Here is a 19,211-nt window from a genome sequence, read left to right as displayed (position 1 = left end):
CCGGGTATACAGAATCACTCTTATCAGGCAGGATATGCCAAGGTCTTAGAGATTATCTCCCAGGAGCTGGTAAAGGATCAGACTTTATTCGGAAAGTACAGGGTTTGAATGCCCCAGACCTGCTGAGTCAACCCGTTTCTGGACAACCTCTCACTGGATTAATAGCTTTCTGACAGAGGGTGTTACTTTTTCAGTTGGTTTTGAATGTTTCTTCATGCCTTTCTAAATTTGGCAGGGGTCTTACACCCTGAGTAGGTATTGATAGAATGTGATTTATTAGGTTGGCCAAAAAGTTTGTTCGAGTTTTTCCATAACATCATACAGAAAACCCCGAACAAACTTTTTGGCCAACTGCAATACATGAAAGTGAATGTAGTTCTAAGAGGAGGCAAAACTGATGTCAGATATGTGGCCTCGTCCACAGGATGTTGTCAAAAGATTTAATAGAGCCATCCTCGTGGTAAAATTGTGAGATGGGTGAAAACCACCCTTTACTGCCCCCGGTGGTGAGGTTGGGAACTGGTATTTCTTGAGACCCTCCCATGCTTTAGGTACTCTTCGGGCTGCTTCCTGGGAATTAATTTACATATTCTTCCCAACACATACTATTGTTCTATTATTTTCCTGTTTTATTGTTTGTTAAAAAAAAAATAAGGCAACCGGTGCTGGCAGTTGGTTCTGAGAAGACCCAGAGTTAATTTCCTTTTCAGTAATGGCTGTAACAGAATCATGCCTCTATATTACCAAGGAGGCCCTTTTCCTAATACCTTGGATATGTGCTGTCTCATGAGTAGCCACTAGCCATGTTTGGCTACTGAGCAGTTGAAATGTGTTAGTTCAAACTGAGGTGCACGGTAGGTAGTGCAAAATACACACTGGCTTTCAGAGACTTAGAACATACACATGCAATGAAAATGTCTCCAAAATTTTTATTTTGATAACATGTTGAAATAATATCGTGGCTATATGGGTTAAATAAACTGTATTGTTGAAAATCAACATTTTTCAATGTCGCTACTGGAAAAATTCTCATGTGTAGGTAACAATATATTTTCATTGGCAGTGCAGCCTTGGAACATTTATCTTCACACTTTCCTTGGGACCAGCAAGCATTTCTCTTCTTTGGCTTAACTCTCTTGTGTATATATCTCACTTTTTAAACTAAATTATAAGTGTCTCAAGGGCAGAGGTCTGTCTTATGTAACTTTGTATCCTAGCCAGTACCTACGGTAGGTTCTTCCATGCAGCTGGTACTCAAGAAATATTAGTTGACTACGTAAACTATCTAAGAATATTCTTGGTATATATTGTCTTAATGCTTAACCCTAAAGCTCCTGGAAAAATCCGGGTCTCTTTTGGAAATCATTCTAGTTCTGATGTACAGATAGAATCAATACTTGTGCAGACACCACGTGGGGACTTTTTCAAATGTCTTCAAATGAGGAGACTTCCTGGGACAACCCTGGCTTGTCTCTTGAGTGGTGGAGGCTTCCTTCTTCCCCTGACTCCTGAGGTCTGTGGCGGTAGAGTCTTAGATGAGAACATATGCTGTTTCCACTAGCAAGGAGACAGAGAAGAAACTGAGCATGAATTGTCAGAAAGAGATGTTAGCTTCAACAAATGATTTATTAAAGCCAAAGTCTGGCGATTCCTGAGTATGTGGCAGAACAAAGTGTAAGAACATTTTAAAACCAAATACCCTAAGGTTCTAAGAAATTCCTGAAACTGTCTCCTGCCATCCCTGTCGTTACCCAGTGGCAAATGGCTTTACTTGTGCCTCTCAGACTTCTGGTCATGACTGCTTACACACAAGCACATGGCTGACTCTTGGAATAATCTAAGTGCCTGTTGAATAGGAATCGCTCATTTTTATACTTTTTGTCATATTAACATCATTTGTAATTCTGAAGTTGTAAATGTGAAGGAAATTACTTTTTAATGTCCTCTGGCACAGCATTTAAGATTTTGCAATTAGATTTTATAGCCCACAGTCATATGCTTCAGGTCACAAGGCAAAATTAAGACCTTCTGCACCAGGAAAGTTTCCTGTGGGTGACACAGGGTGCTTATAAGCCAAGCAGAGTTCAGGGCAGGACAGCCCAGGCACCAACTTCACAACCTGGAGGACAAAGCCAGCCACAGGCCAGGAATTTGAGGGTCTCGCCTAGTTTACATATGAATTTGCATAATCTTTTAACTAAAAAAAAAGAAAAAAATCTTCCTTGATGGATGGATGAATAGAAATTGCTTCTTGTGTGAGCTATCCAGCAGTAAAAACCTGCCACTGATTAGCTTGGCTCTTATCCTGCAGTCACCAGCAATAAGTGCTCTAGATGGTTTAATGAAACAGGTTTCCACTATCTTAAAAGTTATAAACAAAAGAGAAGGCAACGCTCCCTGCCAGGTGGATTTTGAACCCAGCTCACTAACAACTTTCCAGAAGCTTCTCCTTATACCTTGCCAGGTGTGTCTGCGGTAACCGTTGTACAACTCTAGAATTTGGGGGACCAGAGAAGCCTGGTTCTCGCCTAACACTTACATTTAGATCCTGAGAATGAACAAGTGTTTCTGATATGGCCAGAAAATCATGCAAACAAATGAAAAGTTGGGGAAACAGTGGAAATCACAAATCCTACACTTCATTCGGAAAGGGAGTACATTTCATTTCGTAATGAAATGGTAGTTGATCCCACTGAAATTTTGTTTCCTAAGATTTTTCTTAAAATACATACCCAGGATAAGTATGAAATGCATTTATTTAGTCCTGTGTTATCCTGCAATTATCTAACTTTGAGAAATGCTATGTCCAAAAGTCACACAAGAAGTCCTTCTCAGAGTGAAGCATGCCCTCACCCTGCCCCTGGCCAGCCTTATCTAACAGCTACCCCCTGATACAGGCTGTCTGCTTTTGCCCTTCCTAGAATAATATATGCATTCTTTCCTATAATTTAACTGATTTGTGGTTATTATTTAATGTCGATTTATGTTGTGAATACCTATTATACCATGGATTCCAGGCTGTAAAACATAGCCTAATTTGAGACTTGTGGTTTTTAAATTGCTTTTGAGTTAAGAACACCCAAATCAGGAGCACTTCAAGAAAAATGAACTATCATAACTTTTTGGTTTCTTAGATATCCACCCAGGCAGGCTGTCCAAGGTGAAGCAGTAAATTTTAGAAGAACCCAATTCCAGAGCACAAATATTTTGTACAACTTGCAGTTTGTGGATCTTTCCTATAGTGAACCTGTGAGAAATGGATTATTATATGTCATTGCAAAGAAACGTATGAAGAGACTTGATAAAACGCTAGACTCATGGTGAGCAGATATGCAGCTAAAAACAAAAAGGATCTGGCAAAGCACTGTTAGCATTTTTAAATGCTGTGTTTTATGTGTCATGTTTGCAAATAAAAGTGTAAATAAAGGATACTTTATGCTTTTTTGGTAGTTGTATTATTTCACTTTTACTGATATAAAAATATTTTAATTTATCTAACAGGTTATTATGGAATATTTTTGTTTTATTTTAAAGAAAAGTTCACATCAATGGAACATTTTGATCGTTTCCTGTAGCAAGTTTTTGAGACCATTATTTTCCTCTTTACTGAAGTCTTCAGTGTGTAAGATATATGTGTGTGTGAATATATTTATATCTCTCCACATATACTTATGTAAATACATATGTATACACACATATGTGTATATATGAACATATTAATGCCTGTATCTGGATATAAATATGTACAACTATATATTTGTATCTAGATATATATGTAAGTATATACATATTTATATATCTATATATTTATATATGTGTTAATAAACATATGTAAATACACATGAATCTACCAATATATGTTTGAATATAGAAATATATACCTAAATATAGATATAGATATTTTGGTCCCTTAAAATGCTACAATTTGGAAAGTTTTATGTGCTCAGGTAAGTCTGACAGAGACCAGTCCATGGTTTTCCACTTGGGTGTCCTCCTGCTGTGATGGAGAAGAATATATATTGGTAAAGAAGTCACAGGACTTGAGGTTTTCCACTTTGCCACTCATTGGCCTGTGACTCTGGGGTCATGTAACTTCTTTGCCCTGAGTTTTATCAACTATAAAATAAGGAGGGTGGATTGCAGGATAATTAATATCATGTCCTACTGTAATTACTTTCATTCTACTAAGTCCTGGGTAGGAGTTATCGTTAAAATAATTGAGGTCGATACATTTGGAGAAACAAAATAGGCCTGATATTTTCCAATCTTTCTACAAAACTAAAGTAAGGCATATAGCATATTTGCATATTTCTAAGTTAGCCCATGTAACCAGGACTTGTCTTGGAAAAAAATGGTGAAGGAGTTACATTTTTCACTTTTGCCATCTTCTTCCTCTGGATGCCTTGTCACCTGTGGCGGGCCCTGGCTTCTTTCTGCTTTCCTCTGGGACCTTCTTTCTTCAAACTGTGCCCTGACCGGTAGACAGCCTGGGCTGGACCATTCCTGTCCCTAATTGGAAAACTACCACCAATTCCCTCCTTTCCAATTCTTCTCTCTTTTGGTGGGTGGCGACCACCGTTTTCACTAAATTAATCCATGCTGATATATTACTAGGTGCTAAGGATTAATGTACTTTATACATGCCTTGGAAAGTTGATTTTTAATTTGGACCTTATGGAAATATTGCCTTAGTCCTATCCTGGGTTTAAATTCCAATGAAACTGCTTCCCACTTTGCTGCATTTGGCAAGATATTTAACTTGTCAAAATCTCAGGGCTTTTTATTAAAAAAATTTTATTTCTACAACAAAAATTACAGGTCTAGCCTCATAGGATTATGAACATTAAATGAAATAAGAAGTTGTTAACATGTAAAAACATCTAATATAGTTCCTGAAACCAAGTGAACACTGAAAATGTAGATAATAAAAAAAAGCGTGAATAAGAGACATCAGTTATTCTGATATACTTTTCCCCAAGCATAAATGTTTGTGAATTTGCTTATTCCCTCCCTGATGATGTGTTTTGCAATTGATCCACCACTCAACAACCACCTGGGGCTTTGGGGCTGAAATCGACTATAATCACTTGAAGAATTTCAGACAGGACTTCTGAACTTCTGACTTTTGGACTTCAACAGCAGAATCTTACTGTGATTCTTCCTCATCAGGCTTTAAAAGGCTTTCTTAACATACCACCATCACTAACTTGGACAGCTTTAGAGTTTTTGCTTTTTTTTTTTAAAATAGTAACTTTTACTCCTTTTCCTTTTTCTCTTCTTTTTTGGTGGGTGGGGAGAGATGAACTTGAATCTGTTAAACTAGTCTCTAATTTATATATGCCAATTATTTAGACCAGATTTAGTAATAGATATATGTTCATTAAAGTCATTATTTCTTGAAGCTGTAACACTGAGCTCTTTTAAAAATTGAATCGGTACACCTTTGCTAGACTGTTTATAAAGCAATCACGTAGGTGCCTATATGGTAGTAAGAGAAGGCAAATGTGAATCATAACAGCTAACCTTGCAATAGAAAGTCATCGGCACAGGCCATATTTCAACAACCAGGTTTGTGTAATGAATGGATTAGCTAGGATGATTAATATCAAATATTAAAAATTATCTATAAATTATTCAATTTGAATTTATAGGTTTTTATGTCACTACTTGACTTTCAAACAGTGGTCATATTGGCTGCCATATTTAAGTTCCATTTCATCATATGGTTCTTTCAGCAAGATCAGAAGAGAGGGATGGGGGGGGGAAAGGTAAACTCATTATTTGGGGGTAATTAGACGTATTAAGAAAGTCAGGGTTACTGAAAATTGTGTCTTCCCAGCTCCCCATGTGCTGTGTGCCCACCCTGCTCTCCTATCCATCCTGACCTTTCTTCGGCATCTGGTGGGCTTGTTCACCACCACCTGCCCTGGTGCTCTCTCCTCTCCTGCCTTACTTGACTCTGTTCTCTCCTAGCTCTACTTATGCATCCATACCTGTTCATTTTCTGAGTCCTTAGAAAGCAGCATTGATGAATTCTTCATGCTACTATGGAAATCTGTTATTGCAGTGGGGAATTCTACTGGTAGCTTTTCTGATGTCACACTTGTTGAGCCATCCCTGTGTCTCTGGGATAAATCCTACCCCATATGAAATAGTGCGTGTGTGTGTACCTGTGTGTGTGCATATCACTGTGTGTCATATGCTAATCTGGGTATTTCCTTAGGAATGTGTTCAGCCCTGTTCTTAAATGAGGGTTGCCCAGGATTTCCCTTCCTTCATAATATCCTGTCCAGCTTTGGTATCAAGATTATGAAGATTATAATAGTTTCAAAACTGCAGAGAGAAGAGAAGCTTTACCCTTTTGTCTAATCTCTGAAATAATTTATATAAAACTGGGATTATATGTTCCTTAAGGAGTTGGCAAAACTTACATGTAAAACCAACGGAGCTCTTTTTAACATACTGCGCTTGGGAGTTTATTACGTATATTGTTTGGCTGTTTGAATCTGTAATAACAAAAGAGTGTAATAAAAATGTGTTTTAAAAGGTTTTTTCTTAAATGCCGGGAGTATGCATATTCTTACAGGCAGAGGGGAGGGGACTTGGTAACATTGGAGATGATAGAGGAAAAAAGAGGTAATTTAGGGATGGGATTAAAGAGGAAGGAAGAGATGGGGTTGAAGAAAAGTTGGAGGGACTGGTCTTCAAAAAGAGAATGGAACTCTGTGATTCTGATCTTATATAGGAAGTCGGAAGAGTATGTAATGATGCAGGCATATTTTCAGTTAGAGAGATGGATTGATGCAGGAACTTTCCATCAAGGCCCTCATGGTAACCAGTAACGTAGAAGATTGTGCATTATGCAAATATCATGAGATATTCCGACCCTCTGGAGGAGGACACACAAGGAAATAAGAAAAGAAGAGAATATGCAGATTGACCAACTTTGATCTAGTGTTAACCATAAAAATATACAGTTTTCATGGGGGAGCTCATTAGAAATTTACATAAGGAAAATTGAGCAATATTGACAGAACTCTATGATGTGAACTCATTTTCCCCTCTTTATGTGGCTCCTTTTACTACTTGAAGTTACTTTAGGAAGTAGTGTAGTCACTTTCCTGTTGCTCAGTATAGGAATCAAAACCTGAAATATGTCTCTTCATCCTGGTTCCTTTTGATCACTCTCTTGCAATTCTTCTCAATAAAAAGAAAGATGCATGCATGGGAGAAGCGTTAATGTTCTTCCCCTGCCTTTTCAGTCTTCTCTCCCCTTATGCGGCTCACATTTCCACTCTGGAATAGAAGGGTCAGCCCTTGGCCTTCTTTTCTTCCCTCACACAACCTAGACCACCTCAATGCCTTGAATATGGCATGTGCCCAGCTCTGGCAGCTGTGAGTTTGGGGGGCTGGAGCCCTAGAAGTGCACTCAGGACTGTAGTTCGGGCAGGGCTCCCTGGTCATGGGTTTCCAATCTGTCGGATGAGCCTCTCGAACTAAAACAACTCGATTGACACTTCTAGGTCTTAGGGATGCTTAGCGATGACTGACTTTGGAGTCAACATGTCACTGGAAATTTTTCATAGGTAACATTCTGCCTGGTCGCCCCCGAAGCCATTAGCTTTCTCTAAAACCAGCCTTACCCCTGAAATCTATGTCTCAGTCATCATTATTCTCGTCTTCATTGAATCTCAAAACTGTTTTGTTTTCTTTAACTTGTTCCCTTTGGCCTCTTCTCCAATTAGTTATCAGGCCAACCGGACTCTCCCATCACATCTTCTTTGCATTTTCATACCCATTACCTAAATTGTATCGTTTTTAGTTTTTAAAGCTAATATTCTTGCCTCCATTCCCTCCTCTTTCCTGCCTATCAATGGCTCATTTGTATTTCTAGGATATTTGCTTTAATGTGTCGAGTGCTTGCTTGCAAACTTTTCAGAGCCTTGCTATCACAGATGAGGTCAAGTCCAGACTATTTAACCTGTAAGTAAATTTTTTTTTTAATTTTATTTTATTATTATTTTTTATACAGCAGGTTCTTATTAGTTATCTATTTTATACATATTAGTGTCTACATGTCAATCCCCATCTCCCAATCCCACTGCCCACCACCCCCTGCTTTCCCCCCTTGGTGTCCATACGTTAGTTCTCTACATCTGTGTCTCTATTTCTGTCTTGCAAACTGGTTCATCTGTACCATTTTTCTAGATTCCATATATATGCATTAATATACGATATTTGTTTTTCTCTTTCTGACTTACTTCACTCTGTATGACAGTCTCTAAGTCCATCCACGTCTCTACAAATGACCTGATTTTGTTGCTTTTTATGGCTGAGTAGTATTACATTGTATATATGTGCCACAACTTCTTTATGCATTCATCTGTCGATGGGCATTTAGGTTGCTTCCGTGACCTGGCTATTGTAAATAGTGCTGCAATGAATGTTGGGGTGCATGTGTCTTTCTGAATTATGGTTTTCTCTGGGTGTAGTCCCAGTAGTGGGATTGCTGGGTCATATGGTAGTTCTATTTTTTAGTTTTTTAAGGAACCTCCATACTGTTCTCCATAATGGCTATATCAATTTACATTCCCACGAACAGTGCAAGAGGGTTCCCTTTTCTCCACACCCTCTCCAGCATTTGTTGTTTGTAGATTTTCTGATGATGCCCATTCTAACAGGTGTGAGGTGATACCCCACTGTAGTTTTGATTGCATTTCTCTAATAATGAGTGAGGTTGAGCAGCTTTTCCTTTGCCTCTTGGTCATCTGTATGTCTTCTTTGGAGAAATGTCTATTTAGGTCTTCTGCCCATTTTTAGATTGGGTGGTTTGGTTTTTTTAATATTGAGCTGTATGAGCTGTTAATATATTTTGGAGATTAATACCCCACTGTAGTTTTGATTGCATTTCTCTAATAATGAGTGAGGTTGAGCAGCTTTTCCTGTGCCTCTTGGTCATCTGTATGTCTTCTTTGGAGAAATGTCTATTTAGGTCTTCTGCCCATTTTTAGATTGGGTGGTTTGGTTTTTTTAATATTGAGCTGTATGAGCTGTTAATATATTTTGGAGATTAATACTTTGTCCATTGATTCATTTGCAAATATCTTCTCCCATTCTGAAGGTTGTTTCATCTTGTTTTTAGTTTCCTTTGCTCTGCAAAAGCTTTTACATTTCATTAGGTCCCATTTGTTTATTTTTGTTTTTATTTCCATTACTCTAGGAGGTAACCTGTACGTAAATTTTTTACAGTTATATTTCAATATACCTTTCCCAATAGTTCTTTGAGTTGCCATTGCTTTGCTTTTCTCTCCTCTCCTTTTTTCCCACTTCTCTTTCAATTTTTTTTTTAACATCTTTATTGGAGTATAATTGCTTTACAATGGTGTGTTAGTTTCTGCTTTATAACAAAGTGCATCAGTTATACATATACATATGTCCCCATATCGCTTCCCCCTTGCATCTCCCTCCCTCCCACCCTCCCTATCCCACCCCTCTAGGTGGTCACAAAGCAGCGAGCTGATCTCCCTGTGCTATGCGGCTGCTTCCCACTAGCTATCTATTTTACGTTTGGTAGTGTATATATGTCCATGCCACTCTCTCACTTTGTCCCAGCTTACCCTTCCCCCTCACTGTATCCTCAAGTCCATTCTCTAGTAGGTCTGCATCTTTATTCCCGTCTTGCCCCTAGGTTCTTCTGACCATTTCCTTTTTTCCTTTTACTCTTTTTTCTTTTTAGATTCCATATATATGTGTTAGCATATGGTATTTGTTTTTCTCTTTCTGACTTACTTCACTCTGTGTGACAGTCTCTAGGTCCATCCACCACACTACAAATAACTCAGTTTCATTCCTTTTTATGGCTGAGTAATATTCCATTGTATATATGTACCACATCTTCTTTATCCATTCATCTGTTGATGGACACTTAGGTTGCTTCCATATCCTGGCTATTGTAAATAGAGCTGCAATGAACATTGTGGTACATGACTCTTTTTGAATTATGGTTTTCTCTGGGTATATGCCCAGTAGTGGGATTGCTGAGTCATATGGTAGTTCTATTTTTAGTTTTTTAAGGAACCTCCATACTGTTCTCCATAGTGGCTGTATCAATTTACATTCCGACCAACAGTGCAAGAGGGTTCTCTTTTCTCCACACCCTCTCCAGCATTTATTGTTTGTAGATTTTTTGATTATGGCAATTCTGACTGGTGTGAGATGATATCTCATTGTAGTTTTGATTTGCATTTGTCTAATGATTAATGATGTTGAGCATTCTTTCATGTGTTTGTTGGCAATCTGTGTATCTTCTTTGGAGAAATGTCTATTTAGGTCTTCTGCCCATTTTTGGATTGGGTTGTTTGTTTTTTTTGATATTGAGCTTCATGAGCTGCTTGTATGTTTTGGAGATTAATTCTTTGTCAGTTGCTTCATTTGCAAATATTTTCTCCCATTCTAAGGGTTGTCTTTTCATCTTGTTTACGGTTTCCTTTGCTGTGCAAAAGCTTTTAAGTTTCATTAGGTCCCATTTGTTTATTTTTGTTTTTATTTCCATTTCTCTAGGAGGTGGGTCAAAAAGGATCTTGCTCTGATTTATGTCATAGAGTGTTCTGCCTATGTTTTCCTCTAAGAATTTGATGGTGTCTGGCCTTACATTTAGGTCTTTAATCCATTTTGAGTTTATTTTTGTGTATGGTGTTAGGGAGTGTTCTAATTTCATTCTTTTACATGTAGCTGTCCAGTTTTCCCAGCACCACTTATTGAAGAGGCTCTCTTTTCTCCACTGTATATTCTTGCCTCCTTTATCAAAGATAAGGTGACCATATGTGTGTGGGTTTATCTGTGGGCTTTCGATCCTGTTCCATTGATCTATATTTCTGTGTTTGTGCCAGTACCATACTGTCTTGATTACTGTAGCTTTGTAGTAGAGTCTGAAGTCAAGGAGGCTGATTCCTCCAGCTCCATTTTTCTTTCTCAAGATTGCTTTGGCTATTTGGGGTCTTTTGTATTTCCATACAAGTTGTGAAATTTTTTGTTCTATTTCTTTGAAAAATGCCAGTGGTAGTTTGATAGGGATTGCATTGAATCTGTAGATTGCTTTGGGTAGTATAGTCGTTTTCACAATGTTGATTCTTCCAATCCAAGAACATGGTATATCTCTCCATCTATTTGTATCATCTTTAATTTCTTTCATTAGTGTCTTATAATTTTCTGCATACAGGTCTTTTGTCTCCTTAGGTAGGTTTATTCCTAGATATTTTATTCTTTTTGTTGCAGTGGTAAATGGGAGTGTTTTCTTAATTTCACTTTCAGATTTTTCATGATTAGTGTATAGGAATGCAAGAGATTTCTGTGCATTAATTTTGTATCCTGCTACTTTACCAAATTCATTGATTAGCTCTAGGAGTTTTCTGGTGGCATCTTTAGGATTCTCTATGTATAGTATCATGTCATCTGCAAACAGTGACAGCTTTACTTCTTCTTTACCAATTTGGATTCCTTTTATTTCTTTTTCTTCTGTGATTGCTGTGGGTAGGATTTCCAAAACTGTGTTGCATAATAGTGGTGAGAGTGGGCAACCTTGTCTTGTTCCTGATCTTAGTGGAAATGGTTTCAGTTTTTCACCATTGAGGACAATGTTGGCTGTGGGTTTGTCATATATGGCCTTTATTACGTTGAGGAAAGTTGCCTCTATGCCTACTTTCTGGGGGGTTTTTATCATAAATGGGTGTTAAATTTTGTCAAAAGCTCTCTCTGCATCTATTGAGATGATCATATTGTTTTTCTCCTTCAATTTGTTAATATGGTGTAGCACGTTGATTGATTTGCGTATATTGAAGAATCCTTGCATTCCTGGAATAAACCCCACTTGATCATAGTGTATGATCCTTTTAATGTGCTGTTGGTTTCTGTTTGCTAGTATTCTGTTGAGGATTTTTGCATAAGTGTTCATCAGTGATATTGGCCTGTAGTTTTCTTTCTTTGTGACATCTTTGTCTGGTTTTGGTATCAGAGTGATGATGGTCTCTTAGAATGAGTTTGGGAGTGTTGCTCCCTCTGCTGTATTTTGGAAGAGTTTGAGAAGGATGGGTGTTAGCTCTTCTCTAAATGTTTGATAGAATTCTCCTGTGAAGCCATCTGGTCCTGGGCTTTTGTTTGTTGGAAGATTTTCAATCACAGTTTCAATTTCAGTGCTTGTATTGGTCTCTTCATATTTTCTATTTCTTCCTGGTTCAGTCTCAGAAGGTTGTGCATTTCTAAGAATGTGTCCATTTCTTCCAGGTTGTCCATTTTATTGGCATATAATTGCTTGTGGTAATCTCTCATGATCCTTTGTATTTCTGCAGTGTCAGTTGTTACTTCTCCTTTTTCATTTCTAATTCTATTGATTTGAGTCTTCTCCCTTTTTTCCTTGATAATTCTGGCGAATGGTTGATCAATTTTGTTTATCTTCTCAAAGAACCACCTTTTAGTTTTACTGATCTTTGCTATCATTTCCTTCATTTCTTTTTCATTTATTTCTGATCTGATTTTTATGATTTCTTTCCTTCTGCTAATGTTGGGGTTTTTTTGTTCTTATTTCTCTAATTGCTTTAGGTGTAAGGTTAAGTTGTTTATTTGAGATGTTTCTTGTTTCTTAAGGTAGGATTGTATTGTTATAAACTTCCCTCTTTGAACTGCTTTTGCTGCATCCCATAGGTTTAGGGTCATTGTGTTTTCATGTCATTTGTTTCTAGGTATTTTTTGATTTCCTGTTTGATTTCCTCAGTGATCTCTTGGTTATTAAGTCGTGTGTTGTTTAGCCTCCATGTGTTTGTATTTCTTACAGATTGTTTCCTGTAGTTGATATCTAGTCTCATAGCATTGTGGTCAGAAAAGATACTTGATACGATTTCAATTTTCTTACATGACCAAGGCTTGATTTGTGACCCAAGATATGATCTATCCTGGAGAATGTTCCATGAGCACTTGAGAAGAATGTGTATTCTGTTGTTTTTGGATGGAATGTCCTATAAATATCAGTTAAGTCCATCTTGTTTAATGTATCATTTAAAGCTTGTGTTTCCTTATTTATTTTCACTTTGGATGATCTGTCCATTGGTGAAAGCGCAGTGTTAAAGTCCCCTAATATGATTGTGTTATTGTCGATTTCCCCTTTTATGGCTGTTAGTATTCGCCTTATGTATTGAGGTGTACCTATGTTGCGTGCATAAATATTTACAATTGTTATATCTTCTTCTTGGACTGATCCTTGATCATTATGTAGTATCCTTCTTTGTCTCTTGTAATAGTCTTTGTTTTAAAGTCTATTTTGTCTGATATGAGAATTGCTACTCCAGCTTTCTTTTGATTTCCATTTGCATGGAATATCTTTTTCCATCCCCTCACTTTCCGTCTGTATGTGTCCCTAGGTCTGAAATGGGTCTCTTGTAGACAGCATATATATGGGTCTTGTTTTTGTATCCATTCAGCCAGTCTATGTCTTTTGGTTGGAGCATTTAATCCATTTACATTTAAGATAATTATCAATATGTATGTTCCTATTACCATTTTCTTAATTGTTTTGGGTTTATTATTGTAGGTCTTTTACTTCTCTTGTGTTTCCTGCATAGAGAAGTTCCTTTAGCATTTGTTGTAAAGCTGGTTTGCTGGTGCTGAATTCTCTTAGCTTTTGTTTGTCTGTAAAGCTTTTAATTTCTCCGTCAAGTCTGAATGATATCCTTGCTGGGTAGAGTAATCTTGGTTGTAGGTTTTTCTTCTTCATCACTTTAAATATGTCCTGCCACTCACTTCTGGCTTGCAGAGTTTCTGCTGAAAGATCATTTGTTAACCTTATGGGGATTCCCTTATGTGTTATTTGTTGTTTTTCCCTTGCTGCTTTTATATTTGTTCTTTGTATTTAATTTTTGATAGTTTGATTAATATGTGTCTTGGCATGTTTCTCCTTCGATTTATCCTGTATGGGATTCTCTGTGCTTCCTGGACTTGATTGACTATTTTCTTTCCCATATTAGGGAAGTTTTCAACTGTAATCTCTTCGAATATTTTCTCAGTCCCTTTCTTTTTCTCTTCTTCTTCTGTGACGCCTATAATTCGAATGTTGGTGTGTTTAATGTTGTCCCAGAGGTCTCTGAGACTGTCTTCAATTCTTTTCATTCTTTTTGCTTTATCCTGCTCTGCAGTAGTTATTTCCACTATTTTATCTTCCAGGACACTTATCCGTTCTTCTGCCTCAGTTATTCCGTTATTGATCCCTTCTAGAGAATTTTTAATTTCATTTATTGTGTTGTTCATCACTGTTTGTTTGCTCTTTAGTTCTTCTGGGTCTTTGTTAAACTTTTCTTGTATTTTCTCCATTTTATTTCCAAGATTTTGGATCATCTTTACTATCATTATTCTGAATTCTTTTTCACGTAGACTGCCTATTTCCTCTTCATTTGTTAGGTCTGGTGGGTTTATGCCTTGCTCATTCATGTGCTGTGTGTTTCTCTGTTCTCTCATTTTGCTTAACTTACTGTGTTTGGGGTCTCCTTTTTGCAGGCTTCAGGTTCGTAGTTCCTGTTGTTTTTGGTGTCTGTCCCCAGTGGCTAAGGTTTGTTCAGTGGGTTGTGTAGGCTTCTTGGTGGAGGGGACTAGTGCCTGTGTTCTGGTGGATGAGGCTGGATCCTGTCTTTCTGGTGGGCAGGTCCACATCTGGTGGTGTGTTTTGGGGTGTCTGTGGCCTTATTATGATTTTAGGCAGCCTCTCTCTAATGGGTGGGGTTGTGTTCCTGCCTTGCTAGTTGTTTGGCATAGGGTGTCCAGCACTGTAGCTTGCTGGTTGTTGAGTGGAGCTGGGTCTTGGCGTTGAGATGGAGATCTCTGAGAGATTTTCGCCTTTTGATATTACATGGAGCTGGGAGGTCTCTTGTGGACCAGTGTGCTGAACTTGGCTCTCCCACCTCAGTGGCACAGCTTTGACGCCTGGCTGGAGCACCAAGAGCCTGTCCTCCACACGGCTCAGAATAAAAGGGAGAAAAAAAAGAAAGAAAGAAAGAAGAAGATAAAATAAAATAAAGTTATTAAAATAAGAAATAAAAAATAATTATTAAGAAAAATATTTTTTTAAGCAATTAAAAAAAAAATGGACAGACCCTAGCTTTTTCTTACTTTTTCATTCCACGCATTTACTATTGCCTATACATTCAGGGTACTGTACCTTGAGCTGCAGGCACTGCAGTGAGCAATGCAGACATAAGAGCCTTAGTGTTCTCGCCCAAGAGCAGAGAAACTGATCAGGGGCCCCTTAGGAGTGAATATGAACAATACCAGTTACAGCCACAGGGGGCACCATATCTCCCACATGGCACTCTTGCTTCCTCAGGACACATCTGTTCTGTGAATCTCTGGTCAGATCTCTCTTTTCCTGGTCCCTAAGCCCCTCAGTCATCTCTCCTTTCTATGTATGAATACTTCCTGTAACCTTACGAATACCTGTAAAGATCTTGTATCTATAGATACTGTGTTTAAAGAAGATATTTGTGCTCCTTCCCTAACTGAATTAAAAACTCCTGGAACAGATCATTTATTAACATCTTTTTATAGCTCCAGGACCTTTGTACTTATTTTGCAATAAATAAGGATTTTTTAAAAAATTGACTTGCCTATAAAATGAAGAATTTTATATAAAATACTAAAAACAATCAAGATACCATGAAAATATCAAAAACCAAATACAGATCTTTATATAACTCAACACTGGTTTCCTTTAAGCAGAATAGAACTTTCAGTTCATGTCAGTTTTTTCCCCCAATAACTGATAGTGGAGGAAAGCCATATTTGTTACACAAAGCTATTGCTTGGAAATAATCTACCTCATTTACGTCAACAAAGGCCTTTCTACAGGACATGTGTTAAGACATGGGCATATTTCCATATTAGATCTTTTTTAGCATCTGTTTTTGTGGAAGAGATTATTTCTGTGCTATACACTTTTTCCCCAAACCAATAACTGTGTCGATTTGCCAGTTGTCATGCACCTGTTTACTCAGTGTGATATCACTCAGAATATTAAACTCAAGGAAAAAGACAATCAGATCACATGGTTAGTTGTCAAGGATAATGATAAGGTTCAGCACAAATGGCAGACAACTCACTGAAGATTTTTCTGGGTCAGAAATGAGCTAATGAAAGTTGCAAAAATGGCTAATATGGCTGAGTTCTATCCCTCTTCAAATACTATCATGTTGTAATAATCGGACTCTAGGCTGGAGGTCATTTAATAGGAGTTAACAGTGCTTATAAAAAACCTGTCTCTAAAGAGTGGCTCTTTTCTGATTTCCCTTAGAAAAAAAATGCAAATGAGGCCTAGAATTTACTGTGAATTTCTCACCTAGAAAGGACTGAGTGTGTTTAACTAGTCTAATCTTGGGGCCCAAATAGAAATCTAAAGGACAGGGAAATGGAATATCCACTTTGAAAGAAGGCAAATGGTGCTCCTGTGGCTTTTGTGATTTTTCCACATCTTTGGCTCCTTCCCATCAAGCTGCACAGGAAATGGTCTTGTTTGCATTCAATATTCCTCTAATGAATCGTGTGAATGCTGTGTATTTTCTGCCCAGTCCAGAGGCAAAGGGAAAATGCACATCTGGCTTGTAAATCACAACCAAGCATTGATGCTTTGCTCCCTTTTTATTGGGTGGCTGTCCTCTATGTTTTACACATTCTCAGTGTGGATTATGTGACATCCTGACAGAAACCTCCAGTGGCCCCTAAATGATCACCTGGGGGGACCTTCCAATCCTCTGAAATGTAATGTTTGCTACCTGATGTGCATTGTCTGTGGTCCCCAGAGGAGGGGAAAAAAACATTCATTTTTATCTTTTTATTTATTTTTCCTCTTTAGAAATTGGCCCCTGGTTGCAGGAGTTCAGAGCGAAGAATGCTGTGGATTTCTCGCAGTTAACATTTGACCCAGGACAGAAAGAACTTCTTGTAGGAGCAAGGTGAGAGAGCTTACATTTTGCCTCCGCAGATATTTTCGGACTTCATTTGACATCTCTGCAGTTACACATGAGCTTCTCTGCCATAGTTGACGAGTGCTAAGTAATGTTTCATCTAAGAATGAAATTCCGTTCGAGTGTCATGAAGTGTGCTACAACTAATAAGATGACTGCTGCTCTTTATAGCCAGAGTTTATTGGGTGTTTCCCGAGTGCCAGGAGCAGTTCTAACATGAATTCATTCATTTTTTCCACCAATGAAACCTGAGAGATAGGTATTGTCACCATCCCTATTTTAGAGATGAGGAAATTGAGACAGAAGGTGGATAAATATATTACCCCGGGGACACACTTATTATGTTTAATCAAAGATGGACCCAGGTTTCAGACCCAGACAGTTTGACTCCAAAAGCCATGTTCTTATTTGTCAGTATACTCTTCAGCACAATTCTAGACATCAGGAGACCTTGATACCCATTCCAACACCCATCACTACCTTTCTTTGTGACCCCCATTATGATAGTTACCAGTCAATTGAGAATTCAAGGGTGTTGTTAATATTTACTTCTCTTAAGGAGCACGTGCTCCTGTCTCCAGGTCAATGCCTGACCTTCTAGTTTGAAGGTGAGGCCACTGGAACCCAATCAGAACAGATCTTGTGTTGCACCCCTCGTATTTACCATGACTTCCTTAGAAAACATGTGTAATCCCTGCCTTCAAATCACCTATCCTGCCAGTGTGTTTTGAGGATGATATTTTAAAAACATTTTATATTCATCTCTTAGGAAAAATGATGTAATAACCCAAAGAGATGATTTGTAGATTTGGACTCTTCTGGCCTTCAAGGAAAGCACTTTAGGCAAAGGAGTGCACATTATCTGTTTTGGCCAAATGTACTAGATTATGAAACATACCTTTCATAACAAGAGAGGTTGTGCAATTTCTACATGAGTGAAGCTAAATCTGGCTTAAGCTCTGGAAAAACTGAACAGTTTCTAGAATCACTGCTTTTGGTCTCAGATCTTAAGAAGACCTCGTTCATCCAACCCAACACTTGAAGACTCAAGACGTACGGTCATAACTTAAATGAATAGACAGAAGTCGGCTTAGTTCCTGGCACTTAACATGTCACTTGTATCTCTTTTAGTGTTTATTGAGTGAACAGTGAGTGTGGATTGGATGGGCTTACTTGATATTCTTTTACTTACTTCAGCCCGTTGGGACTACCTGGGGGATTTCTAATGCTGACTTCCATCAAATTCCATCACTGGGAGCCTGGGCCATGCACTGCAGGGCTTTTTAACTGGTCTCCTGGCCTCCAGATTTTCTCCTCCTTCTGCATACCATGGTCAAAGTCATCTTTTAAAAATACACCCCTCAGTAGCTCCTACTGGAGCTCTTATGACTTGTATGCCTTCACTTATGTTATAGAAATACTATTTTCTCCAGGGATCATCTGGGTTAATTTGGATTTATTAGGCTTTTTTGGTGTGGCCTATCAGACCCTCTGGCTTGTCATCCTACATCCTATAGAGACACACTTTTCATTCTCACATAGTCCAGGCACGTGGAATTATTTATGTTGCCCACAACTATAGAATGTTCTCTTTCTTGCCTCTGGGATTTGGTAATCTCTTTTGCTTTCCTAGAATATTAGCTACCCGCCCACCCACATCTCAAGTTATCCACTGGGTGAACTCATACTCATTGTAAAGATCTGACTCAAGGGTCCTCCTTTGGGACCGAGCTGCTATGTTCCCTGCTCTGTACGGTTCTGTTGGCACACCTGCCATCTCTCTTCATTACTGTACTTATTGCATTATTTCTGTTCATGTTTCACTCTCCCCTTTCCCATTCTCAGATAGTGACGTACCAGATGGTAGAGGATGGGGCTGTCTTTTCTTGTTTTCTCTAAAATGTAGCACACTTTCTCCTCTGGGTAGAAGCTCAAAGAGATATCTATTGATTCACCATATTTATTTCCAGGATTTGATTTGTATGTGTGACCCTCTGCATTTGGTAGGACACTTAGGGAAAGGGGGGCTGGAGTTGTAGCAGATTTATTCCAGATGCCTACAGTTGGGCAAGACACAGGGAGTAGCAGCCTCTAAACCCCAAAGCTAATCCTTAGGGAAAATGGACTCTCACCCTTAGCCAAGGGGAAGGGCCCCCTGCTGGGGTAGCAGGTACAAATATGGCCTTAACTGGTGTAGCTGAGTCCTGCTGTCTCATT

At 38.3% G+C, this 19,211-nt stretch overlaps 1 protein-coding gene across 1 annotated transcript in view; it reads left to right on the top strand.

Moving 5' to 3' along the window:
* The window catches only part of SEMA5A (semaphorin 5A), a 492,176-nt gene that overhangs the window by 216,912 nt on the left and 256,053 nt on the right, over positions 1-19,211 (top strand). Inside the window, exon 4 of the mRNA XM_068531877.1 lies at positions 16,883-16,982. Within this exon, the coding sequence (XP_068387978.1) occupies positions 16,883-16,982 (100 nt within the window). The remainder of the gene's footprint in view (positions 1-16,882; positions 16,983-19,211) is intronic.

Source organism: Eschrichtius robustus, chromosome 2, assembly GCF_028021215.1.
Source record: "Eschrichtius robustus isolate mEscRob2 chromosome 2, mEscRob2.pri, whole genome shotgun sequence".
NCBI lineage: Eukaryota > Metazoa > Chordata > Mammalia > Artiodactyla > Eschrichtiidae > Eschrichtius > Eschrichtius robustus.
This window is presented reverse-complemented; position numbering and strand designations above follow the sequence as displayed.